The sequence below is a fragment of the Phoenix dactylifera genome, chromosome 8 (genome assembly GCF_051530095.1).
Source record: "Phoenix dactylifera cultivar Ajwa chromosome 8, Ajwa_hap1_PhDact_Kaust_v1.1, whole genome shotgun sequence".
Classification (NCBI taxonomy): Eukaryota; Viridiplantae; Streptophyta; class Magnoliopsida; order Arecales; family Arecaceae; genus Phoenix; species Phoenix dactylifera.
The window spans coordinates 15539224-15561663 of NC_143197.1; the positions used below are offsets into that span (position 1 = coordinate 15539224).

Here is a 22440-nt window from a genome sequence, read left to right on the forward strand (position 1 = left end):
AGAAATCTTTTGGCTGGCAGTTGCTTGAGTTTGAGGAGGCGAGAGGCTTCTATTCTTCCTCGTTGGTGAGATGCCAAGGAACCCTACTTCTTCCTAGGTGAGACGCCAGGAAACCTCTTGGGTTTTGAATGTAAGTGAGACTCTTCTATTCAGCCCATAGTTATCTTAGTTCTTAGTTATTTCTATTGCCGTTGTTACTTGTCATTGCTACCATATTCCCATCGTTGCATTCATCTGCCTCCATCAGAAAATTTCATAAGTTTTAGATCACAAACATAGGCCATAGACCCTTCATAACACGTCCTCATAGCATATATAACCTAGTCATCTCATTAGGGATTTTCATTGGAAGAATTTTGCTGCAAGTTTTAGGCCGCACCACAGCCTTTCCCTTCCCCTATGCCATCACAAATAAAACTGGGACTTGGTCCACACGGCATGAAGGAGTTTCCATTGGACAAGGTCTCTTGCTTGCGGTTGATTGCCTTCTTTTTAGGCCTCATCATCACGTCAAGAGTGGAGTCCAATTAGGTAAGAAACTTATTTAGTCAGTTGTTGAATGAATCTTGGAAGAGTGGTTCACATGCTATATGAGATCCTAATAAAATTAGGATTGATCTCATACAGCAAGGAGGTTTCCCACTTGGATTAGTTCTCTTGCTTGCGGTGGGATTCCTCAATTCTAGGGATCCATCCGTACGCCTAGAGTACAATCTAATTTTGGATAGGTCTCAATAGGTAATGATGCAGAACGGAGGTGGGTACTGCTGAATTTTTGTGAAAGATGGCTGAAATTGGTTGAACCCAAAGGTGATTTGAGTTAGGACGTGGTAATAAAGGATTCAAGGCCTACGTTTGAGGTCTAAAACCTAAGAGAATTTATGATGAATGACGGATTGAAACAATAACAATAAAAGTGCTGCGAGTTGAAGGTAATGGAGATAACTATGGGCTGAATATAAGAGTCTCACCTATGCCCAAAATCCAAAGAGTTTTTCCGGCATCTCACCAAGGAAGAAGAAGAGCCTTTGGAGTCTCACCAAAGGAAAGAAGAAGAAGCCTCTCGCCTCTAGATCACAAGCAATTTGCAAACCAAAATATTCTACCTTTATTCTTCAACGTTCACCCTTTAAATAGATAGGGCGTTGGAATAAAATAGAAAATTAATCTTATGACAAAACTCAGATTAAGACTCATGACTAAACTTGTAACTAAGGTAGGATTTGACCAAGTTAAGGGACCAAGTAGGATTTGACCAAGTCAAGGGATCAAATAAGACTCCTAATCAAAGTAGGAGTGGACCAAGTCATTTTTTTTACTACATGACATGGACCCCTTGATGCCACTTGACAATTAATTACATAGACTCAATTAAAAGACTCAATTCAGCAAACTACAACTCGATTAAGGACTTGATTGACAAAATGAACCAAAAATCAAACCCAACTTCATACGCATGCCCTAAGAATTGGGCGCTTTGCTCCTGCATCAATTCCCTCCTGCTGAAGAAAAACTCGACTCCGTCGAGTTACGGGCCTGATAGAACTCATAAAGATCCAGGTTCAATCGTTGAACCTCTTCGGTCTTCAACCACGAGCAATCGAAAAAAGGCATGTTCTTCTACTTTATCAGAAATTTTTGAAAACCTCCTCGGCGTGTCGACACAATTTGATCGTCGAGGATATCTTCGATCTCTTCTTTTGGGGTTGATCTTCGAGAAAGAAAAGGTACTAGAGGCGTGTCTTCAACTTCAGCATAATGTCCTTCATAAAGCTGCAAATCTTCAACATTGACAATGGGGGGCTGATTTGAAGATCATCAGGTAATTCCGGCACATAAGCATTAGGACCCAATCCCTTCAATATCTTGAATGGTCCCGTTCATCGAGGATGAAGCTTCTGATATTATTTTTGGGGAAAACGTTCAGCTTTTAATCTCATAAGAATAAGATCACGAACTTGAAATTCCAAGGGACGATGCTTTGCATCTGCTTGTTGCTTGTAGAGCTTGGTGTTGATGACAATTAGGTGTCGAACCTCAATATGTATGTTCTGAATATGGTGTGAAAAGTCTTCTCCACTTTTACTGATTCGAGTAGAAGCTTGAGGAAGAGGAAGAAGATCAATCGGTTGGCGCGGTTTCAGCCCTAGAACGACTTCAAAAGGAGACAAGCCAATGGTTCGGTTGATGGAGCTGTTGTAGGCGAATTCGGCATTTGGTAAAATCAGATCCCATGATGTCACATGATCATGAACCAAGCAACGAAGTAGATTTCCAAGGCTCTGATTCACCACTTCGGTTGCCTATCGGTTTGAGGGTGGTAAGCACTGGAATAAGAGAGATGTGTTCCAAGCTTTGCCCACGATGTCTTCCAAAAGTAACTGACAAACTTGACATCACGATCTGAAACTATTATCTTGGATAGCCCATGCAAACAAACTACCTCCCTCAACAATAAAGCAGCCACTCGGCATCATAGGTTTTCGAACAAGGCACGAAGTGCGCCATGTTTGAAAACCTATCAACAATAACAAAGATAGAGTCATGGCCGCGTACCATCTTTGGAAGCCCTAGCACGAAGTCCATGCTAAGATCCTCCCATGAAGAACTCGAAAGGGGCGAAGGAGAGTAGAGGTCGGCGTTGGTCCTCGATCTTTTGGCCAACTGACTGGTACGATAAAGTTTGATGATGCAGGTGACATCCTTGCGTAGGGTCGGCCAGAAGAAGCGGTCCTCCACCATGGCAATTGTTTTATCACGCCCAAAGTGACCAGCAAGCCCTCCTCCATGGATCTCTCTGATGATGTGATCGTGAAGAGAGGTTTCGGAGACACAAAGCCTTGTACCTCGAAACAAATAACCATCATGTAGCGAATAATCCAAGTGTTGCCGCTGCTGCTGATTTTTTGCAGAAAATTCTAAGAAGATAGGCTGAAAATATGGATCTGAATCATACAACTTTTTGAGTTCTTCAAACCCCATAACCTCTGCATTCAAAGGGTTAGAAGATGGGTCTTTCGGCTTAATGCATCAGCCACATGATTCTCCACATCGGATTTATGTTTCAGTACAAAAGAAAATTACTGTAGCATATCAACTGATCGTGCATGTCTTGCGTTGAGCTTCTTTTGTGAATTAATGTATTTCAGCAAACCATGGTCGGTGTAGAGGACAAACTCTCGATGAAGAAGATAATGCTTCCAATGCTTGAGAGTTTGAACAACAGCATAAAACTCAATGTCATAAGTAGAGTACCTCTTTTTAGCATCATTGAGCTTCTCGCTGAAAAATGCAACTAGATGTCCTTATTGACTTAGAACACCCCCAATGCCGATGTAGGAGGCATCACACACAACCTCAAAGAGCTGATCAAAGTTGGGAAAACGAAGAGCAGGGGCTTGAGTCAATCTTTTCTTGATCTCTTCAAACGCCTTCATAGCTACAGGTGACCAATGAAACAAACCAGCCTTCATGTAGTTGGTGATTGGCACCATGATGATGCTGAAATTTCGGATGAAGCGCCTATAGAAAGTTGCGAGGCCGTGGAAGCTCCGGACGTCATGGTGTTGGCCACTCTTAGATGGCTCGAATCTTCTCCGGATCTGTTGCAACACCTTGATCTAAAATTATGAATCCTAAGAAAGAAACTAAAGTTTCAGCAAAAGGACATTTTTTTAGATTGACATAAAGCTTCTCTGAACGAAGAACTTAAAGGACTTGTCGAAGATGCTGCTGATGCTCCTCTCGGTTGTGACTGAAGATCAGAATATCGTTGAAATATATAACCACAAATTTGCCAATAAAAGGTTTTAGTACTTGTGTCATTACGCGCATAAAAGTGCTAGGCGCGTTGGATAGGCCAAACGGCATGACCATCCACTCATAAAGACCATCGTTGGTCTTAAAAGTGGTCTTCCACTCATCTCTGGGTCTGATCCAGATCTAGTGGTAGCCACTTCTTAAATCCAACTTGGAAAAAATAGAGAAACCATGCAACAAATCAAGCATATCATCCAATCGGAGAATAGGGAATCGATACTTGACCATTATTTTGTTGAAGGCTCGGCTGTCCACGCACATGCGCCAAGTTCCATCTTTCTTCGGTGTGAGTAAGGCAGGGATGGCACACGGGCTAAGGCTCTCTTTGATGAAGCCTTTTTCCAAAAGCTCTTGGACTTGTCGTTGTAGCTCTTCATGCTCCTTTGGATTCAGCCGGTAAGCAGGAAGGTTGGGAAGACTTAAACCCGATATCAAATCAATGGCATGCTGAATGTCTCGAAGGGGTGGAAGTTCCTTGGGAAGTTCCTCAGGTATTATATCAAAAAAATTATTTAAAATATATCTGAAATTAGATGGAACAGTTTCTAAATTTTCAGACCCAACCTCTATAGAAACTAGTGCATACACTACCCCAATATCACGGCTGATTTCTTCAAATCGCTGCATAGACAAGATCCTTTGGTTTACCAAAGTTTCAGGTTTGAAATCAGAGATCTTAAGGGGCTTTAATACAAATTTCTTTTTGCCCAAATATAAAGAATAACAATTTATATGACCATCATATTTCACCGGTCGATCGAATAACCATGGGCGGCATAAAGGATGTGACACGCCTTCATAGGCAACACATCGCAGCAAACTTCATCATGAAACTCTTTGCCCAAAGAAAAAAAAACCAAACAACGTTGTTTGACGGGGATAGAGGAGTCATTGATCCTGATGAGGCCGAGGGCATCCTCCGAACCCCAGAAGCTTAGTCCGCACACAAGCTTAGGCAGCGAAGGCAGTCGCTTCTCCTGTCCGCTTTGAAGGGGTTTCATAGTCTCTTCCCAACGCATGGTTTTGCCCCGCAAAAGGGCCTCTACAGGTAGAGATACATGCTGAGTGCGCTTTCATATCCCAGTCGGTAGAGCTCCCCCCTTGGAATTGTCCGCTTTGGGGTTCGGTCACGTGGGTTAATACGCTAGCGTGCCATCACCCCTCACGGCTTTATCCCTCTTCAGGGGGCGCCTCTAAAGAGAAAGGGGTTGCCTCCCTCCATTTAAGGAACAGACCTCTCCGCTACCTATCCGATGTGGAACTAAGTTCGGACTTTTTAATCCCACAACATAGCCCCCCCAGCGGAGGAGTCTGTGCCGGAGTCAAGGGCTTTCAACGAAAGCACCATTGATAAGGCCGAGGGTATCCTTCGAACCCCAGAAGCTTAGTCCGCACACAAGCTTAGGTAGCGGAAGCGACTGCTTCTCCTTAGAGATATTGTCCATTTTGAAGGGAGTTTCATAGTCTCTTTCCAACGCACGATTTTGTCCCGCAAAAGGCGCCTCTACAGGTAGAGATACATGCTGAGTACGCTTTTATAGCTCAGTCGGTAGAGCTCTCCCGCTTGGTATTGTCCGCTTTGGGGTTTGGTCACGTGGGTTAATACGCTCGCGTGCTGTCACCCCTCATGGCTTTGTCCCTCTTCAGAGGGCGCCTCTAAAGAGAAAGGGGTTGCCCCTCTCCATTTAAGGAACAGACCTCTCCGCTACCTATCCGATGTAGGACTAAGTTCGGACCCTTTATTCCTACAATAAATCCAACTTACTCGGTAAGGCTTAGGATGAGGTTCCGATTTCAGCTTCAACCTTTTTAGCAAGTCGTTGGAGACGATGTTCATGTAGCTTCCATTGTCAATAATGAGGTCCATGGCCTTATTATTATGCTCCACTCGAGTATGGAAGATGTTAGTATGTCTCCAATCCTCCCCCTCGTCCTCCTCTTGTCTAGAACCTGTAAGAATTCGATGAACAACACAAAAGGGCAGATCTGAACCTTCGAGTTCCTCCACTCGTTCCTCATCGTCAGTGGCATTTTTCTCATCATTAGGATCAGTGGATTGAGGGAGAATTTCAAAGCGCTCCCTGAATTCATCCTCCTCACAAATTAAAGCGAAGCGCTGGTCCTTTGTAGGACAAACAATTGCAAAGTATCCGCGACCACCGCACTTGTAGCATTCGGAGTGATTTCCTCTTGGTGGCATGGGGCTTTTGGCTTTGTCACCGGGCTTCGAAGCTCCCCGCTCTACGTTAGGACCCCGGTTGTAGAAGTTTTATAATGTGTAAGTACCTCGAGAGAAAGGGGTGCTTTTGTTGCTGCATTCTGGAGGTCGCTGCCCAACGGGAGTAGAAGTAGGACGCCTCTGCTACTGCTGTGCCTCCACACGAAGGGCAAGCTGAAATGCTTCCTCCATGCTGAAGATACGAGTCGTCAACAACTCCCTTCGTATGTCCTCCCTCAGCCCGAATCGGTACCGAGCCAAAGTTTGACGTTCCGACTCCATGATGTTGTTGCGGATCATCAACTCGTTGAAGTGGGCGGTGTAGTCCTCCACGGTAGAACCCCCTTGTCGAAGTTTCAGCAACTCCTCAAAGAGAGTCTCCTCATAATCAAAGGGAAGAAACTTCTCTCTTAACTTGGGTTTCATCTCCCCCCAATCGGTGATGGGAGGTTGATGAAGTCGGTGAAGCCTATCCTCCATGCTGTGCCGCCAAACTCGGGCTTGACCCTTGAGTTTCATCTTCACAAAACGAACTTTTCGTTCAGTGGACATGTTGTACCACTCGAAGTAATCTTCGAGCGATAGCAACCAATTCTGAAAGTTATTTGGATCAAGGTTGCCACTGTAATCAGAAACATCAACATGTACCCATTTGGACCCATCGTCGAAGTCGTTGTGTTCCCGGTGTTGATGCTGCCCATATTGGTTCCCGTGGTGCATTCCCATGTGAGGATTTGCTGGTGCCGATACTCGGGGGCCTCTAGGTGGGTGTTGGGGTGGGAGATCCCTAAGAAAAGGATCATCAGCAGCAGGGTTACCTGGATCTGAACTTTCAGCATCACCATGGATGCCATGATCATCCTCGGAGTTGTTCTGCCCGTGGAAGGTGTGCGTCCAAAGGACCTCCAACTTTCGGTTCAGGGAAGCTAGTTGTTGGAGGACTTCGGCTATGTCCCCTTCTGGTTGTTTATCATTGTTGTAGGGGCGTCCACTCCAGGTACTCATGATGAAACAAAAAGAATTTTTGATAGGTGATGGATGATTGGTGTGGGCGGCTGTTTGGGGATATGCAGAATTTCAGAATTCTAGTCGAAGTAGAACTCTAGGATGGCGTGGATTATGAAGGGAATTAAGAGTGCTAAAGTGTTAGAACTCCTTAAATCTAATGGCGTGATGATTTGTGATTATGAAGGGAAGAAAACAGATGATTGGGGCGTGAAACTATGGGTTAAAGGTTATTCTATAATGCGGCTGAAATTGCAGAATCCTATTTGGAAGAGGACTCTTAAATGGCGTGATGAATTTGCTGATTGTTGATGGGGGGCATGATGAAATTGCAGAGGAATAGATGGCTATAAAATTGAGGTAGAAATACGCTTTGGTATAAGACTTTTGCTCTGATACCAATTGACGCAGAACGAAGGTGGGTGCTGCTGAATTTTTGTGGAAGATGGCTGAAATTGGTTAAGCCCAAAGATGATTTGAGTTAGGACGTGATAATAAAGGATTCAAGGCCTACGTTTGAGGTCTAAAACTTAAGGGGATTTATGATGAATGACGGATTGAAACAATAACAATAAAAGTGCTACGAGTTGAAGGTAATGGAGATAACTATGGGCTGAATATAAGAGTCTCACCTATACCCAAAACCTAAGGATTTTTTCTGGCATCTCACCAAGAAAGAAGAAGAGCCTTTGGAGTCTCACTAAAGGGGAAGAAGAAGAAGCCTCTCGCCTTTAGATCACAAGCAATTTGTAAGTTAAAATATTCTGTTTTTATTCTTCAACGTCCACCCTTTAAATAGATAGGGCGTTGGAATAAAATAAAAAATTAATCTTATAATAAAACTAAGATTATATGATTTTTGATTTCGATCGGGCTGAGTCATATTCCAGTGGGTCTAGTTGGGTCTAATTGGCTCGGCTCCATCCGTTGGCCGGAAGCAACACCATAGGTGCTGCATTTGGCAGGAAGTAGTAACACCCTAGGTGCTGCATGCACCGCGGTGCAGCGTATACCCTTTTCTCTCTCGCTCTCTTCTTCCCTTCGCCTCCACGGTCGCTTGGGGTTTCTTTTCCTTCTGCAACCTTCTCCCTTCTCCTAGCGGGGAAACATCACTGCCGAGAGACAAATAATGGTGTGCGAGAAGTGTAAGCATTTTCTCCTCTAATTCTTCTCGAAGTGGTAGCGGTTCAGTTTCTTTCGTTTCTTTCTTTTCACACAATCCCTCCGCCGTATCTTATTCTCTTCCTCCCTCCAGGCGAGAAGAAATTGTCGAAGGTGATCGTGCCCGACAAGTGGAAGGAGGGCGCCAGCAATACCACCGAAAGCGGCGGCCGTAAGATCAACGAGAACAAACTCCTGTCCAAAAAGCACAGGTTCTTCTTTTCTTCTTTCGTCGAAGTTACTTTTCTTTTTTTCTCCCCAGATCCCCTTTTCTTGTTCTGTTCGGTCGTTTTGTGGTTATTGTTATTTATTTGTTGTTTCTTTTTGAAATACAGTGAGATCCATTCAATTGTTTGTTTGGATGTGGTTTTTATTGGCTTCTGATTCTTCAAACTGAATTCAAGAGTAGTGGGCACTGAGCAGCCCTCATATATGTTAATCAAATGATAAATGAAGAGATGAGGATTGGGCATTCATACAAGAGGTTATTGCTGTCTTTCTCTTGAATGAACCCTAAAAATACCCATTTTTTGGATGACCTCTCTCTCTCTCTGTGCGTGCCTGCGTGTCCTCTTCTCCATATATGTGTGTCTTTAGTTCCTAATTAGTATTACTAATTTCTCTTGGCAGAAGTGACAGAGCATTATGCTCTTCAACCAAGTCCTATTCTCTAGTTTCTAGGCCGTACTGAACTACCACCGAACAGGCCTTTACTATTGTAGCTTGCTTTAATCCTATAAGTTGGCTCCTTCCATGTGGTGCCCTTTGGTGTAGCCATTTTATCTTGGGAGTCCATTCCATTGGTCACCCAAGCAAGATATATGCTTGGCTCTAATACCAATTACAATTCTGAAAACAATGCACAATAAGTATATGAGTCTTTGTGTTGGAGTTGTTGTTTTATACATTAGGGTTTCGAATTGAGGGAAACTTTGTGGGAGGTAAGATTCAATTCTAATTAATGAACCCACTGATTGATGGATAATCAAAGAACCATGAGGTCTGTTTGGTGGATCATTCATCTTTAGGTGATCTGGTGCTTCATGGGTAACCACATTTCCTTATCTTGCATTTTGACTCCACCAGATTTTTACTAGTTGGGCCAGGTAGATAGCAAAATAAGCTGTTACAACAGATCAGTTGTTGGATAAGAGGTTGACACATTGCATGTCAAACTCCAAAATATCAGTCTTTTCTTCAATGTTATGGATGGTGAGATTGTGGGAAAATTGAGTTTAGGTGCCACTTTCTCCTAGTTTGAAACATGATTGGCTATAGATCCAAGCTATGAAGCACGGAGATGGATATTAGATGTGGCCACAGCATGATACAAATAAGCCAATATGACAAATTTTGAAAAAGTAGGATACGCTACAACTAGGATACATCAAGGAATATATATATGTATGTGTATATATATGTATCTATACATATATTCATATATATATATATATATATGTTTGTATGTATAAAATACATATATATTCATACATACATATAAATGCATGGGTATGGATAGAAAATGGCATACATAAAGCATAATGGGTTCAAAATAACAAATTCCATACCAAGGTCCGCAATCTTGGTACTGGGTACCGTATTGGTACCTTATCGATTCTGTATGGTACGTTACACTTTTAACCGAAATAGTTTTCTAATTATTTTTCTTAATTTTTATCTCGGTACGCTTTCATACAAGTCAGTATGTTTCAGTACGGACCAGTATGCACCTCAGTACGCCTCGGTTCACCTCGATACGATGCGGTATGCCTCGGTACGGGCAGTGTGGGCGGTGCAGGGCTTGTACCGACTTGAAGTTAAGTTTCGTACCGGTTATCGGATGGTACAATAGACCATGCTCCATACTTTATACAATAACTTTAACTTTACAAGCTCATCGGCTAGTCATTATTTCATAATCCATACTCCGTACTTCATGTTTTAAAGTAATATCGTATATTACAAAATCTACCCTCCCCCCATTTTTGGAGATATTGGGGAAGTATATAAGGTGCATTTAAAAAGTATTTGGAGCATTTCTTAATTTTGAAAATTAGATTACTTAACATAAGTATTAGAAACATAATTGAGACGTACATGATGAGTATCAGCATCTGATATGGACATGATATGGATATGGCAGCCTACTCGCTCATGGCCCCCTGCCTCGCTAGTCTCCCCATTTGGCTTAGTCCCACTCAGGGTAAACCCCTGCTGCTCTCCCAATGCGTAGGTTAGAGAGCCGAATCGGAAAACCCCGTGTGGGCCCCCTAGGCCTCATGTGTGCCCCACACACCTGGCTCACTCGGCATGCCCGGCTGCATAAAGAGGTTCTGGCCTAGGGGCAGGGAGGTCCCCAACCCCGGGTCCAGCCTCAGGCCAGGTGGGTTATACCCGAAAGGCCCAGCTAGCGCCCCCGTGGGCCTGACCGGAGTTGGCCTGCAAGGGGTCCCGCTGGCCATCCACTCCCCCTGGCCCAGCATGGCCTGGGTCTACGGCGGCCTGGGCCTGGCGCGGCCTGCACGGACTGGGCCGACGGGCTCGACGCATCCTTGGGCCGCCCATCGCGATGCGGTCGGCCGGCCCCTGGCGGGCCTGCTGGCCCCGCGTCAAGGTCACACGGGGCGTCTGGGCCCCAGTCTCGGTGCCTCTCAACGGGCCGAGGCCTGCACTACTAGCCCGGGCCTCGTTGCTCCGCCTCGTACCCAGATACACGAGCGGCCCAGGAACCCTGGGCCGCTTGATGGATCGGACGTGGGTTGCGCCCACCCCACTAGGCCCTAGGTCAGTCCGCAAGGGGACCGGGCTGGCTCCCGGCCCACGTCCAACATTGGGCCCAGGAGCCTCCTGTTCGGCCAGGCCCTCGAGTGACTCGTCGATCGAGTCAACTCGGAGGCTCCCGAAGGGGAGTCTGGGGTTCAGCCCCCCTTTCACCGGCCGGCGGGTTCTTCGGTGGCGACTGGCTGCGCGCGACCTTCGCCGGCTTTTGCCAGCCGTCGAGGTCCGGCGGGGACACTGGCGAGGTTGGGCGTGTCACCGGAGAGGGCGGCCGAGTCGAAGACGACTCGGGCACGGGTTCGGGCACGGTCGTCTTCTTCGGCCGCGGCGGTTGGTTCTCCCTCGGGAGCTTGAGCCGTGTCGCCACCATCCAAGGGCCAAATCGCCACCATCCAAGGGCCATAGATTGGCCCTTGGCCCTCCTCCCCGCAAAAGAAGTCTTATCAATAAGGTCAGAAAAAAGGGATGCGTGATGTGCGCTTGAGGATTGCTAATGGTCTTAAACCATTGCATTGCTACTGGTTTCGGTCTGTTCATATGCGTGAGAGATTTGTGGGCAGGTTGGTTATGATTGATCACACTTTGACATAGTACAATCCAATTCATATCTTGATTGAATTTTACTTAGTGAATTTAGTTTTAGTTGATATCAAGATATACGTGACAAAGCGTTTAATACCTATATATGTGTGATTAGGCTAAAAAGTGAATAAAAAATTCTTTTGTTGCTCCATTTTTTCAATTTAGCTTTATGAATCCTCTTTATGTAATCTTTCTATAAAGGTTTATTTTTGCTGTTATTGGATGTTTTTCCAAATTCTTGCTCACAACCTCTATCATGCAATCCTGTACTCATGATTTGATCTTCTCTCCTTCTAGGATCTCCTCGCATCTTCAGTGTGTACACCAATACCTTTTCAATGAATTTTACGACTTCGTCTTCAATTGTTGCAACTCCTAAATATCTCTGTTCTTTGCTCACTCTTCATCATAGCATTACTACAAATCCATATCAAAATTCTCATATCTATTGCATTCTTTTTTTTTCTCTCAGACCATTGATCAGAATTGTTGGTCATTTGCTTGAACTTTGTTTGCTAGAGGTCCTTTTTTTTTTTTTGGTACATCGGCGCCTCACACGAACCGGGTGTGAGTCAGCCCATAAGGTCAGAGAGAAGGAGAAAATACTCGAAGCTGGCACCGCGGCGTGAGTATCCCAAACAAAGACCCCGGAGTGGTTCGCCGCAAAGGATGCCACCCAGTCCACTGTACTGTTAACCTCTCGGAAGACATGGGTAGCTCGGTGAGAGATGCACTCCCCTAAGAATTTGCGAATGTCATGTATCAGTCGCAACCCGCCTGCATCACAGCCCGACTCCTAGTCATGTTGGCTAGAGGTCTTTTAGCTAATGTATGCTTTCAGGTAATATTGCCCATGCTCTCTCGAATGAGTAGCTATTTTTGCAGGCGTTGTGTTGAACTTTCCAATTGAACAACCATTTTTACCCAAAGAGGTCGGCATGCCTTGAAATTAAGATTGTTACACCACATCTTATCCATGTGTCATCAATCGAATCAGTAACAAAACATCCCTTATGGACTTTGAGATAGATGTTCTTCATCCATGTGACCTTGTACGGATCTATGCTTTGGCTTGCTCTTTAGCTTAAACTTATTGATACTATCTTCAAAAATGATATTTGTGCAACTACTGGAGTCAATACTAAAAGTGCAAAGATGCCCAATGCACTGGATTTAGATATTGAAAAGGTTTCTTTCCAATCTTCAATGTCTATTTCACTTCGAGTAGTGCAAAGTCTAAGAACAGAGCGATGCAAGGAAGATACCGCCTCATACCAAGCATACCATACTATATAAGTATCGAATTGAGACTTGGGATTTGGGGCGCACTGAGTCTTTGTATGTCGAACTAACCCCCGTACCGAGCATATGGATATTGTATTAGCACGATACTGATGCAGGATCCAGTACTGAGATGGCGAACCTCAGATGCAACTTTCCTTCTAGATAGCTATGTTTTAGGCTCTACTTAATATATGTTGCCTTATGTTTTTTTATATGTGTATCTACTTAGTAAGACTTTTTTTATTGGTGAAATTGTGAGCTGATTTAGGCATTAGGCTTAAAGTGATCAAATTCGATGCTTCCAAGCTGAATGCTCAATGCCTAAGTGAAATCAATAATTTCTCAAGTTAATGATTCACAAAGGATTTGCCTACCTCCTTGCTTTTTAGGCCAATGCCCAAATTGACATGATTTTTGTTTGTTAGAAAGGTCTGCTTGCCAACATAAACCCATAACAAAAGGCAAAGATGTTGTTTATCTAGAGTTTGAAGAAAGTGATGAATGGAGCAAATGTAACTACATAGAAGAAGACAAGGTTCATCACTTTGTTGTTTTTAGATGTCTCCTAATTAATTATAGGTAGCATCTACAATTGGCAGTTAAGCACCATTTTTGAACAAGAATCCAATCAGTCACCAACTCTGTGCGGTGTACTTAATGACTTTGACATTTGCATAACGTGGTCTTTGAAGATGGTCCTAGTAAGTTGAAATTGAAGAGCACCTAGATCCCTAGATCCCTACAAGGTCGCATGAGTGAGGAGCACCGCTCTCTAGGTCTGTAAGAGATGTTTGATCACTGGCAGGCTTGTGTTTTTATTTTAATAATATTTGCAAGGTCTTCTTCTGCTGTGGTGAATGTTCGCGAAGCTAACAATAGTCATGACATCATCTTATAATTCTAATTTCATCACTCTGTGAATATTTCTGGAGAATGTCGGAGAAATTTCATTCAAGAAAAAATATTTCACTCAAAAAAAATTATTCAAAAAAAAAGATGGAGGAAACTTTTCTTTAGATTTAGTTGTTACTATGGGTATATTACACACACTGGCGGCCATGGTCTGCCGTACCGGTCCGTACTGGCCGGTACGTACCGGTCCGGCCTGGGACCGGTATCGGATCAGCGTGGAATTCGGTACCGGTGGTTTATTGTTGGAGAACCGGTACGGACCGGTTTGGACCGATACATGATCGGTTCGGACCGGTACGTGACCGGTACGGGACCGATTTGTACCGGTCCGGGCCGCCACCGGTACGCCGACCGATACCGGTACAGCGGACCTTGCTGGCGGCCCAACCTTTGTTTGTAGGCTGTATTACTGAAGCATCTCTTTTTGAATCTCTATATCATGTTCTTTAAAATATGACAACTTAATAGATAGTCCTTTTTCATAATTAATATACATAATATAATTCATACATATGCTTCTTGTTTCTTCAATGCCCTAATCTGCTTCCCTGCTTTTGCATCTGCTTCTAATTCTGGTAACTTTGCGCCAAATGTGATGTTGCTAGAATTTGGTATTGTTAGGATCAAATTTCTATGTTGGATTGTTTTGGGGAAAGTTGGGATCCATATAGAATTTCAAAGTATGTTGCTGATGTACTTGAGTTAGGTAAAGAATTGAGGGATCTTTTTTGGGTTTTTTTTTTGTTGGCAGCGGTTGGGGGGGGGGTGTTAAGGGAGTGTACTACTGATTGCCTATTGGTGGATAGAACACTGTAAGCATGGATAAGAAGAAATCATGTAGACTTAATTGATATGAAAAAATTCAAAATATCTACTCCATGCTTCTTTAGAGAGATCGATAATCAAAGCTTTGAATATGGATTTTGAATGTGGTTTAAGAGTGACAAGCTTGCTTTGTTGAAGTTGTGGTTAATTTGGCTGGATGTGCAAGTATAAACACAAAACTTTTCCAGAGTAACAGTGGGAGAAAGAGCAGTGACTTCTTTGAGATTTTATGCTTGATGAAGGTAAGGTCCAAGAGTTTGAAAATAGCATCCATTTTATGTTGATTGTCAATAGTAAAAGAGCTAGTAGGTATGAAACTGACAGAGCTGGATTGAATGAAGATAGATAAGGAATGGACAGATTTAGACATGCAGGAAATGGAGGCGAAAGTTGCTTTGTTGAAATTGGTTAAGTGAAGGGCATCAGCAGCTGATACATTCTTTGTTGTTCCAGCAAAAGTTTAGTATTTCTTTGATAATATTTTTAGCATGGCAATTCTGTAGAGCCACGAGTGCTTTTAAAGCTCTTAGTATGTTTACAAACTTAAGACTGCAAATTAGCTTGTTAAATGGTGCCTAACAAGAGTTAAACAGGTATTGGTCAAAAGTTTAGCTCTTGTCTGGATGTTTGGGCAAAAATTTCCATAGTATCGAAAAAATGTCAAAACAGAGTGATGCTACAAAAGAAAACCAAGAAAAAAAATTAACCACGGTATTTTTCTGGTATTTGTTGTTTGGCTCTTGCTGGAAAATCTATAGAAAAGAAAATATTGCAAGTAAAATTAGCAGAAAATTGGACTATAATGTAGTGTAATTTAAACATTTACCTCCTAACCAGTCTTTCAATTTAAGTTTTTGGCCAACTCCAAAGTGATTCCAATTTGATTCACTCCCATGTGGGGCAGTGACCTGCTACAGGAGTCTAAATTATGGATTTACACTTGAGTTTCATAACTAATTTGTGAAGCGTTGAATTAGGTTTGATTAGGTTGCACGTACAGGCAAAATCTAAATTGGGACAGGTACAGATTAATCATAGGTCTACCCTACCAACTTGTGCCTGTAGCTGTAAACTATCATAGGAAAGTAAAATTTTCAACTCAATGAATAATTTATTATATTATAATAGAATATATATTATCTGGTCATATTAAATCAATATTACAATATTTTGTCTCTTTGATAATAACATTTTACATAATGAAGAAGATGAGCCTCATCCTTTCCAATAGAATCAGATACAAAGACCACAGAAGAGAGAAGAAAATGCGTTTCATAAGAAGTTATATATCATATGCTTGTAAGTCATAAATCCTCTTCTTTTCTATCTTCTTTTCTGATTCTTGTAAGTTAACCATCCAACATCTCTAGAAAAAATAAAAAGCCGTGGATGATGAGTCAATGGATCAGAGGATGCTTGGGAAATAATTAATAAAGGAAGAAATTAGGTATCAAAAAAGAAAATAGAAGAAAGGAAAAAAAGAGGACTTGCAACAAGAAATAACCTGAATGGAAAAGGGTGGTGATAAGAAAACAATGCAGGGCCCACTTGTTGCCATTTTTTGTACTGCTTTATCTCCTCCCTTCGCACCATTTGTAGAAAAAATATTTTTTATTCTACAAACAGCATATTAGATTAAAATGCTATGAAATTCAATCCAAGCACATGAAATACGTTCAGGAATATCATTGGAACCATCATACTTGCTGACCATCAATGAACTGATTGAATTAACCAACCAACATTGGCCTTAGTCACTTGTATTGAACAGAGGAAAAAGCTTCTGTGCTGCTTGTACTAAATAACAAGTGTGATCCCCCTAAACAATAAAATGTGTTGACATGAGGAGGAACATATTTACAGTTATATCATTTGCAATCAGCTGAACCTTGAGACATTCCTGAAACCAATCATATACCATATTGAAATAGGCAATCCAAAGGAATTCTCTGGTAATAAGGAAGTATTAGAAAGAAATAGACTTAAAAACAACATACTTGGGAAGAAAAAGAAAGAAAAATGTATAAGAAAGAAAGATAGAAGAGCTGCAACAATGCAACAATGATATTTTAGCAGCAGGCCTGTTCCGATCTCCAGTCAGAAATTGTGATCTTTACAACAATTAGCACCCTTCGAAGATTGAACTGATACCATTACTCCTTCTCATCTTCTCCCTTTTCTAATCTTATTTTTGACCATTCCTCTTCTTCATCTTTCGTTTCCAATCTTATTCCAAATGTTAATCCAAACTCAACCAAGGAGACTATCCAAACTCAACCAAGGAGACTTTTATCTGGGATGGAGGTGGAAGTATTAACAGTTATAGCAAATAAAAGGCCGGAGGGGACTGGTTTGATGAGGATGTGAGAAAAAAAACTAAATGAAAGAAAAAGCGATAAGGTTGTTTTTTTATTTTTTTTTCTTTGGGTGATAGTTTGGGAGAAAGAAAGGAGGTTTTGCCGTGTTTTGAGATGAGATGGCATGCTGTTCTTCTTCAGAGAAGTGGAGTATGGACATCACTTTCAAAACATGGGAAACAGAGAAGCCAAAATGAGTACATTTCTATTTCCCCAGGGAATCTCCGTTTTTCTTTGGTATCTTTGAGGATTGTTCCCTTATGGTTTATTCCCTTGAAATTGTCATAATCCCATGGTTTCATGGGATTAAGTACATCCAAACATGCCCTCAGAAGTTGTCTTCTCATTTTGAAAGTAGTTGCATGGTTATTGAGAAAGCAAGAAAAGTATGTGTGATATGGCAATAAAACTATTATGTTGTTTTGTTTTGTTGGCATAATTGTTGACAAAGTTGTAGTATCTTATTCTTGATAATTTGAAACACTTAATGTTGTACGACCACCCTAAGTGGTTGAATGTTAACTTATCCTCTTCAATAGGTAATGTACTAGAAATAGAAACCTGTGTACAACCCGACTGAAGTTTCTTGCTACACTTGACTTTTATTTTCTACTCTTGACTTTTCGAGTCTTTCTTTTCCTAGGAGTACATGATGTGAATGGATGCAGAAAGAATAAATGTGGACTGGGTTCTGGTAGTGGGATGCATGTTGGGGATATGAGGAGTCTAGCTTGAATGAATTTTCTTTTGGGTAACCTTATTTCCTTTTTTTATTGGATCACCTTTTTTTTTTTTTGGTAAAAATTGGATCACCCTTTTGAAGTTTTGCATTTGGGCTCTCTGGATTTGTAGGTTCGCCCTTAAATCTCCTCATCATCTTACACTAGAAACTAGAAAGTATGATCATTCCCCACCATCCCTCCGAAGAAAAATTTCACTTTCTTAGCTAAAGAAGTGAAGCCTTTTGCTAGTGCGTGCATCTCCTAAAGCCTTTGTCTGATCATATGAGTTCAATAATGCTTATCATGCCAAACGGTGAGTTTTCTCTGTAAAGTCCCCATGAAGTCTTATGCTATCTCTAACCAAAATTGCTTATGTTCTCCCTCTTGGAAGGGCCAAGAGACACAGATAGGGTCCAGAAGCACTATATTATGACACTAACTTTTGCAATGGCATTGCTTTAGGTGTACTAAAATTCTAAGATAGGAGCATGCTTCCCATTTTAATTCTTTTTTTGTAGACTCTTAGCATGGAGTTCTTTAGTAGCATGTAGCTTAGTGTAAAGAAAATAGCTTGTTGAAGGTTTATCTCTTCAACCCAATTTCCCATTTCTAATATGAAGATATCATGCTCTTCTTCCAGGGAGGCAGGCAATATATGTGAAACAACTTGCTTTATTTGATTTGTACGTTGTGTAAACCAAGGCAATTATTTTGTACTTATGTTTATGAATGACTTGAAAGGACACCTAGCTATGTTACCCAGACCTTTCAACTTCACCAAGGGTTCCTGCAGCCAGCACTTAAGCATGGATATGGGTTCACAAGAGAATTTTTAAAGAGTAAAAGGATTGGGGACATAGATATGCACCTGTAACATAGATGCCTGAGAGCTTGACTTTTGGGATCATTAGAGTGGAACTTTAGAATCTTTGTTTTTGTAAGGTAATAGTGATATGTGGGAATGAAAATCTTTGAATTTTTTGTACAACATGTTTTGATAATAGTGCTAAATGACCAACATGATGTTCTTTGAGTCAGCTTCATTATTCATCTTTTATCGTTAACAGATATTCATGTGTCAAAATCTAAGAACAACTAAACATATTTGGAAGTTTTTGACATTTTGTAGCACCAATAGTTGTGAAAGTATGCTACTTTTATGTCATATGGTGGTTCAACTAAAGATCAGCCTTTAAATGAAATATATCTTTAAAGACTGCTCACTTGTGCGTTTTCCAGACAAACATCTGCTTGCAATTTGCTAAAATATTGCTAGTGGACGGACATTCCAAGAACTTTTATCCCTTGAAAACAACATTCTTTTGGCTTGGTGATGTAACAGATTCAGGTTAAGCGAAAAAACAGAAAAGAGTGAAAAGGATAAAATATTGGAGAACAAAGAATGAGAGGAAAAAAAAAGGAAGAGAAGGGGAGAAAGGAGATGGTGTGAGAAAGAAGAATAGAGGGAGAAGGATGCCGCTACAGTACTGACATTTTGCATCATCAGATTTGTTGAAACTAGGGAGCCAGCTATTGGCTACTTATTTGAGCTTTAGTAAGGCCCAATAAGCCAAAATGTATGGCAGCCCCAATAACATATGACAAAAAAGATTGAAAACATGATAAATATTCCTAAAGGTGGAGCATAGAAATCAATCATGCCAGGCTTAATGATGATGTTCTTCAAGTTATCTTGCCTAAGAGCCTTCTTGTGTACATCTACAAATTAAGAATTTGATCATACATGAGGTTCGAAAATTTCTTTAGTAACAATTTTCTTTCGAGCAAAATGAAGATCTATATAAATATATTTGGTCCTTTTGTCAAAAATTGGATTGCTAGGATTGTAGGTCGAGGAATGGAAATTCCAATCTCAATAAGCAGGATATGAAACCATATCAACTAACAAGTAGCTAATGCAATTGCCCTATATTCTGCTTCTGCACTAGATGTAGCAGCCACCGACTGCTTTTTGCTTTTCCAAGTAACTAGTCTCCCCCCACAAATGTACATATCTTGAAGTACCTCTTCTATCATAGAGAGAACCTGCCCAACCAGCATTCTTATATCCCCAAAATTTTAGGTGGCCTTGATCCCTGTTTGAAGTTCCTTCACCAGGCATGCATTTTAGATATCTCATAGTTCGATATACTGCTTCAAGATGAGGAACACAAGGATTACGCATAAGTTGACTAACGGCACCAACAAAATGAGTGATATCAGGTCTCGTAATAGTCAAGTACATCCAACAAGTATTCTGTACATTTCTGGATCAGTCTGTTGCTCAACACAACCGTATAACCTTATGTACAACCTTTAGTTCTGACCATGGGGCTAGCTGGCCTACGACATTGTTCTAATGTATGACTGACCTTCTTGACACACTGTCTCTCCTGGAGATCTAGATGAGGCCATGAATATTGCATAGCTGGAAATGTGTTCAATGCAAATACTGTTATTCATCTCCTGTTGAGTTCTTGGGAGTGCATCAATGTAATTGAGATGATTTCAGCCTAACCATGGCTTTTACCTGTGAACAAGATGAGCACAAATGCTGTAGGCACCTTGCATCTTACCTGAAAGAACGTACCCTCCAAATGATGCAGCCAGTGTTGACTGCAACCCACAAAATAAACCAGAAGTAACTATCAAGGAGGGAAGACCTTATGAAAAATCAGATATCAATATGCCAATGTCTACTGTGCATTTATGCACTATTATGTATGATTCTGTGATATCATATCAACTAAAAATGGTGGGATATGAAGTGATATCAATAGATACAGGATTGTCATGTAAATGCCAAAATATTGGAATAGCTTCTCTCTCAAGTTCCTTGACATGGTACATATGTCTTGTGAAAGTCGTATATCAATAGCTAGACATTGATTTAGACAGACATTTGTTTGAGATGATTCTTTCTTGGTGACATCAGAACTCTTTAGACTGCTTAACTGACATTCCATAAGAGAATCAGTTACATTATATCTGTCTTCATAGTTTCATTGCTCTTGACTTGTCACTGGAAATAATGACATGCCTCATATAAAGCAGTAATGCCTAATGAACAACGAGGTCTTGGAGATAATACTGTTATCACTTAGAATTGTGGTCTTTTGAACTTGCATTGTTGAATTTATACACCTGCAGTGTAGGTTTTATAAAACAGACACCGTTATCCTTTTATCATTTTTCCATGGTTTTAAAATCTTTTTTATTCTGGACAGTTACTCTGAATTCTTTGAGATTCAAATATCAGTGGTTTTGCTTAGTTTTTATTATCCTTTTATAATTAATTATAGTTATTGAACAACCAGCACTTTGTCATTATTATATCTGAAAATATTGTGAGTTGTCTGTGGTTGCTGTTTCTGATTGGTTAATAGTATCTCTCATGCTATATTCTAATTATTTGTCCTCTTATTTGCAGATGGACCCCTTATGGAAATGCCAAGTGCATCATTTGCAAACAGCAAGTACATCAAGATGCCAAATACTGCCATACCTGTGCTTACTCTAAAGGCAAGAAGTTTGATGTTATCGTTTCCATATTTTTCTTTTCTGGGTTGGAACCTTTTTGTTTTTAGTTTTTTTTTGCATTGAGAATCTTTTGCATTACTATAACAGAACACCTATATCCGGTAGCTTGGTACTCCATGGAGTTCAATCTGTACTATGCCAGTTGCAGACTCTGACTTTAGCTCAAAGCCAAAATTGATCGCATGTTTCAAACAATTTGAGCAGTCTTCTTGTAGTTGATCTCCTTTGTGCTTACAGGTTTCTTTGTCAATAAGAACATTTGATTAATTTGAACTCTTGACAAAAAAGTTAGGCCTTTTTCATGGATAACTGTTCAATAGGCACTAACAGACTCAATTACGAAAATTTTACCAGCATAGCTAGTTCAATTTTTTGCCCACAATATATCATGACATGCTTCTAACCCCTTTTTTGCCTCTTAGGGGTCTGTGCTATGTGCGGGAAGCAAGTGCTGGATACAAAGTTTTACAAGCAAAGCAATGTGTGAAGCTGGTGGCATAATACTACTGTTGTGAGGCTCTCTGAATTTGACCTCACAATATGTGCTTCAAATTATTTCAGGCAAGACAAGTGGAACTAGTGTGTCTCTAGCAGGTCTGATATTTTAATACTGCTGCATGGAAAAGTGGAGACTCCATTCTGTATGCACAGCTAGATCTGTTGTTTCAATTGACAGAAATTTAACTGTACCTTTTTTTATTAATTTCTCTAAGAACTGGTTCGCACGTGCTGATAATTTCATCTATATAGGCTTGTAGCTATCCATATTCCTTTTGTAGTTTTGCAGACCCACTAAAATTTATTATGCTCGCTCTCTCTCTCTCTCTCGCTCGCTCGCTCTCTCTCTCTCTCACACACCCATACACGCATGCATGCACACGCACGTGCACACATGCCTGCACATGCGGTCGCAATTTAAGGGATGGGTGCAGTAGCTGAAAGGAGATATTACTTATCAGATCTTGTCATCTTGATGCATGGAGATGAAGCATGGATGATCGTTATTAAACAAGTTTATCCTGCTTTTAGTTGCTAGAGATGTTTCAGAACCCTTTTGAAATTTTTGTGGGAAAATGTTTTTTCTTGCTTTTGGATTTTTAAAGGAAACGCTTTACTACTGCAAAGGGAGTAGCCCCACAATGCCTACAGGAAGGTTCCCAAGGCCCTAATGTTGGTTTCTTTGAACTTTACATTTGAATTATGTTTTGGGGGTTTTGAAGTAAGTCATCACTATCCG

General features: G+C 41.2%; 2 protein-coding genes across 2 annotated transcripts; one reads left to right on the forward strand and one right to left on the reverse strand.

Moving 5' to 3' along the window:
- Positions 1-2448: 2448 nt before the first annotated feature.
- LOC148702690 (uncharacterized) lies at positions 2449-6019 on the reverse strand. Its single transcript, XM_088702094.2, has 4 exons — positions 5585-6019; positions 4079-4440; positions 3155-3282; positions 2449-2987 (listed from the first exon to the last, which is right to left on the reverse strand). Exons 1-4 carry the CDS (start codon positions 6017-6019, stop codon positions 2449-2451), a joined length of 1464 nt encoding a protein of 487 aa, XP_088558220.2.
- Positions 6020-8023: 2004 nt separating this feature from the next.
- On the forward strand, positions 8024-22030 carry LOC120104833 (postsynaptic protein-like protein). Its single transcript, XM_039116671.3, has 4 exons — positions 8024-8187; positions 8298-8415; positions 21094-21185; positions 21626-22030. The coding sequence occupies exons 1-4, from the start codon at positions 8172-8174 to the stop codon at positions 21688-21690; spliced, it is 291 nt and encodes a 96-aa protein (XP_038972599.1). The 5' UTR covers positions 8024-8171; the 3' UTR covers positions 21691-22030.
- Positions 22031-22440: the final 410 nt, after the last annotated feature.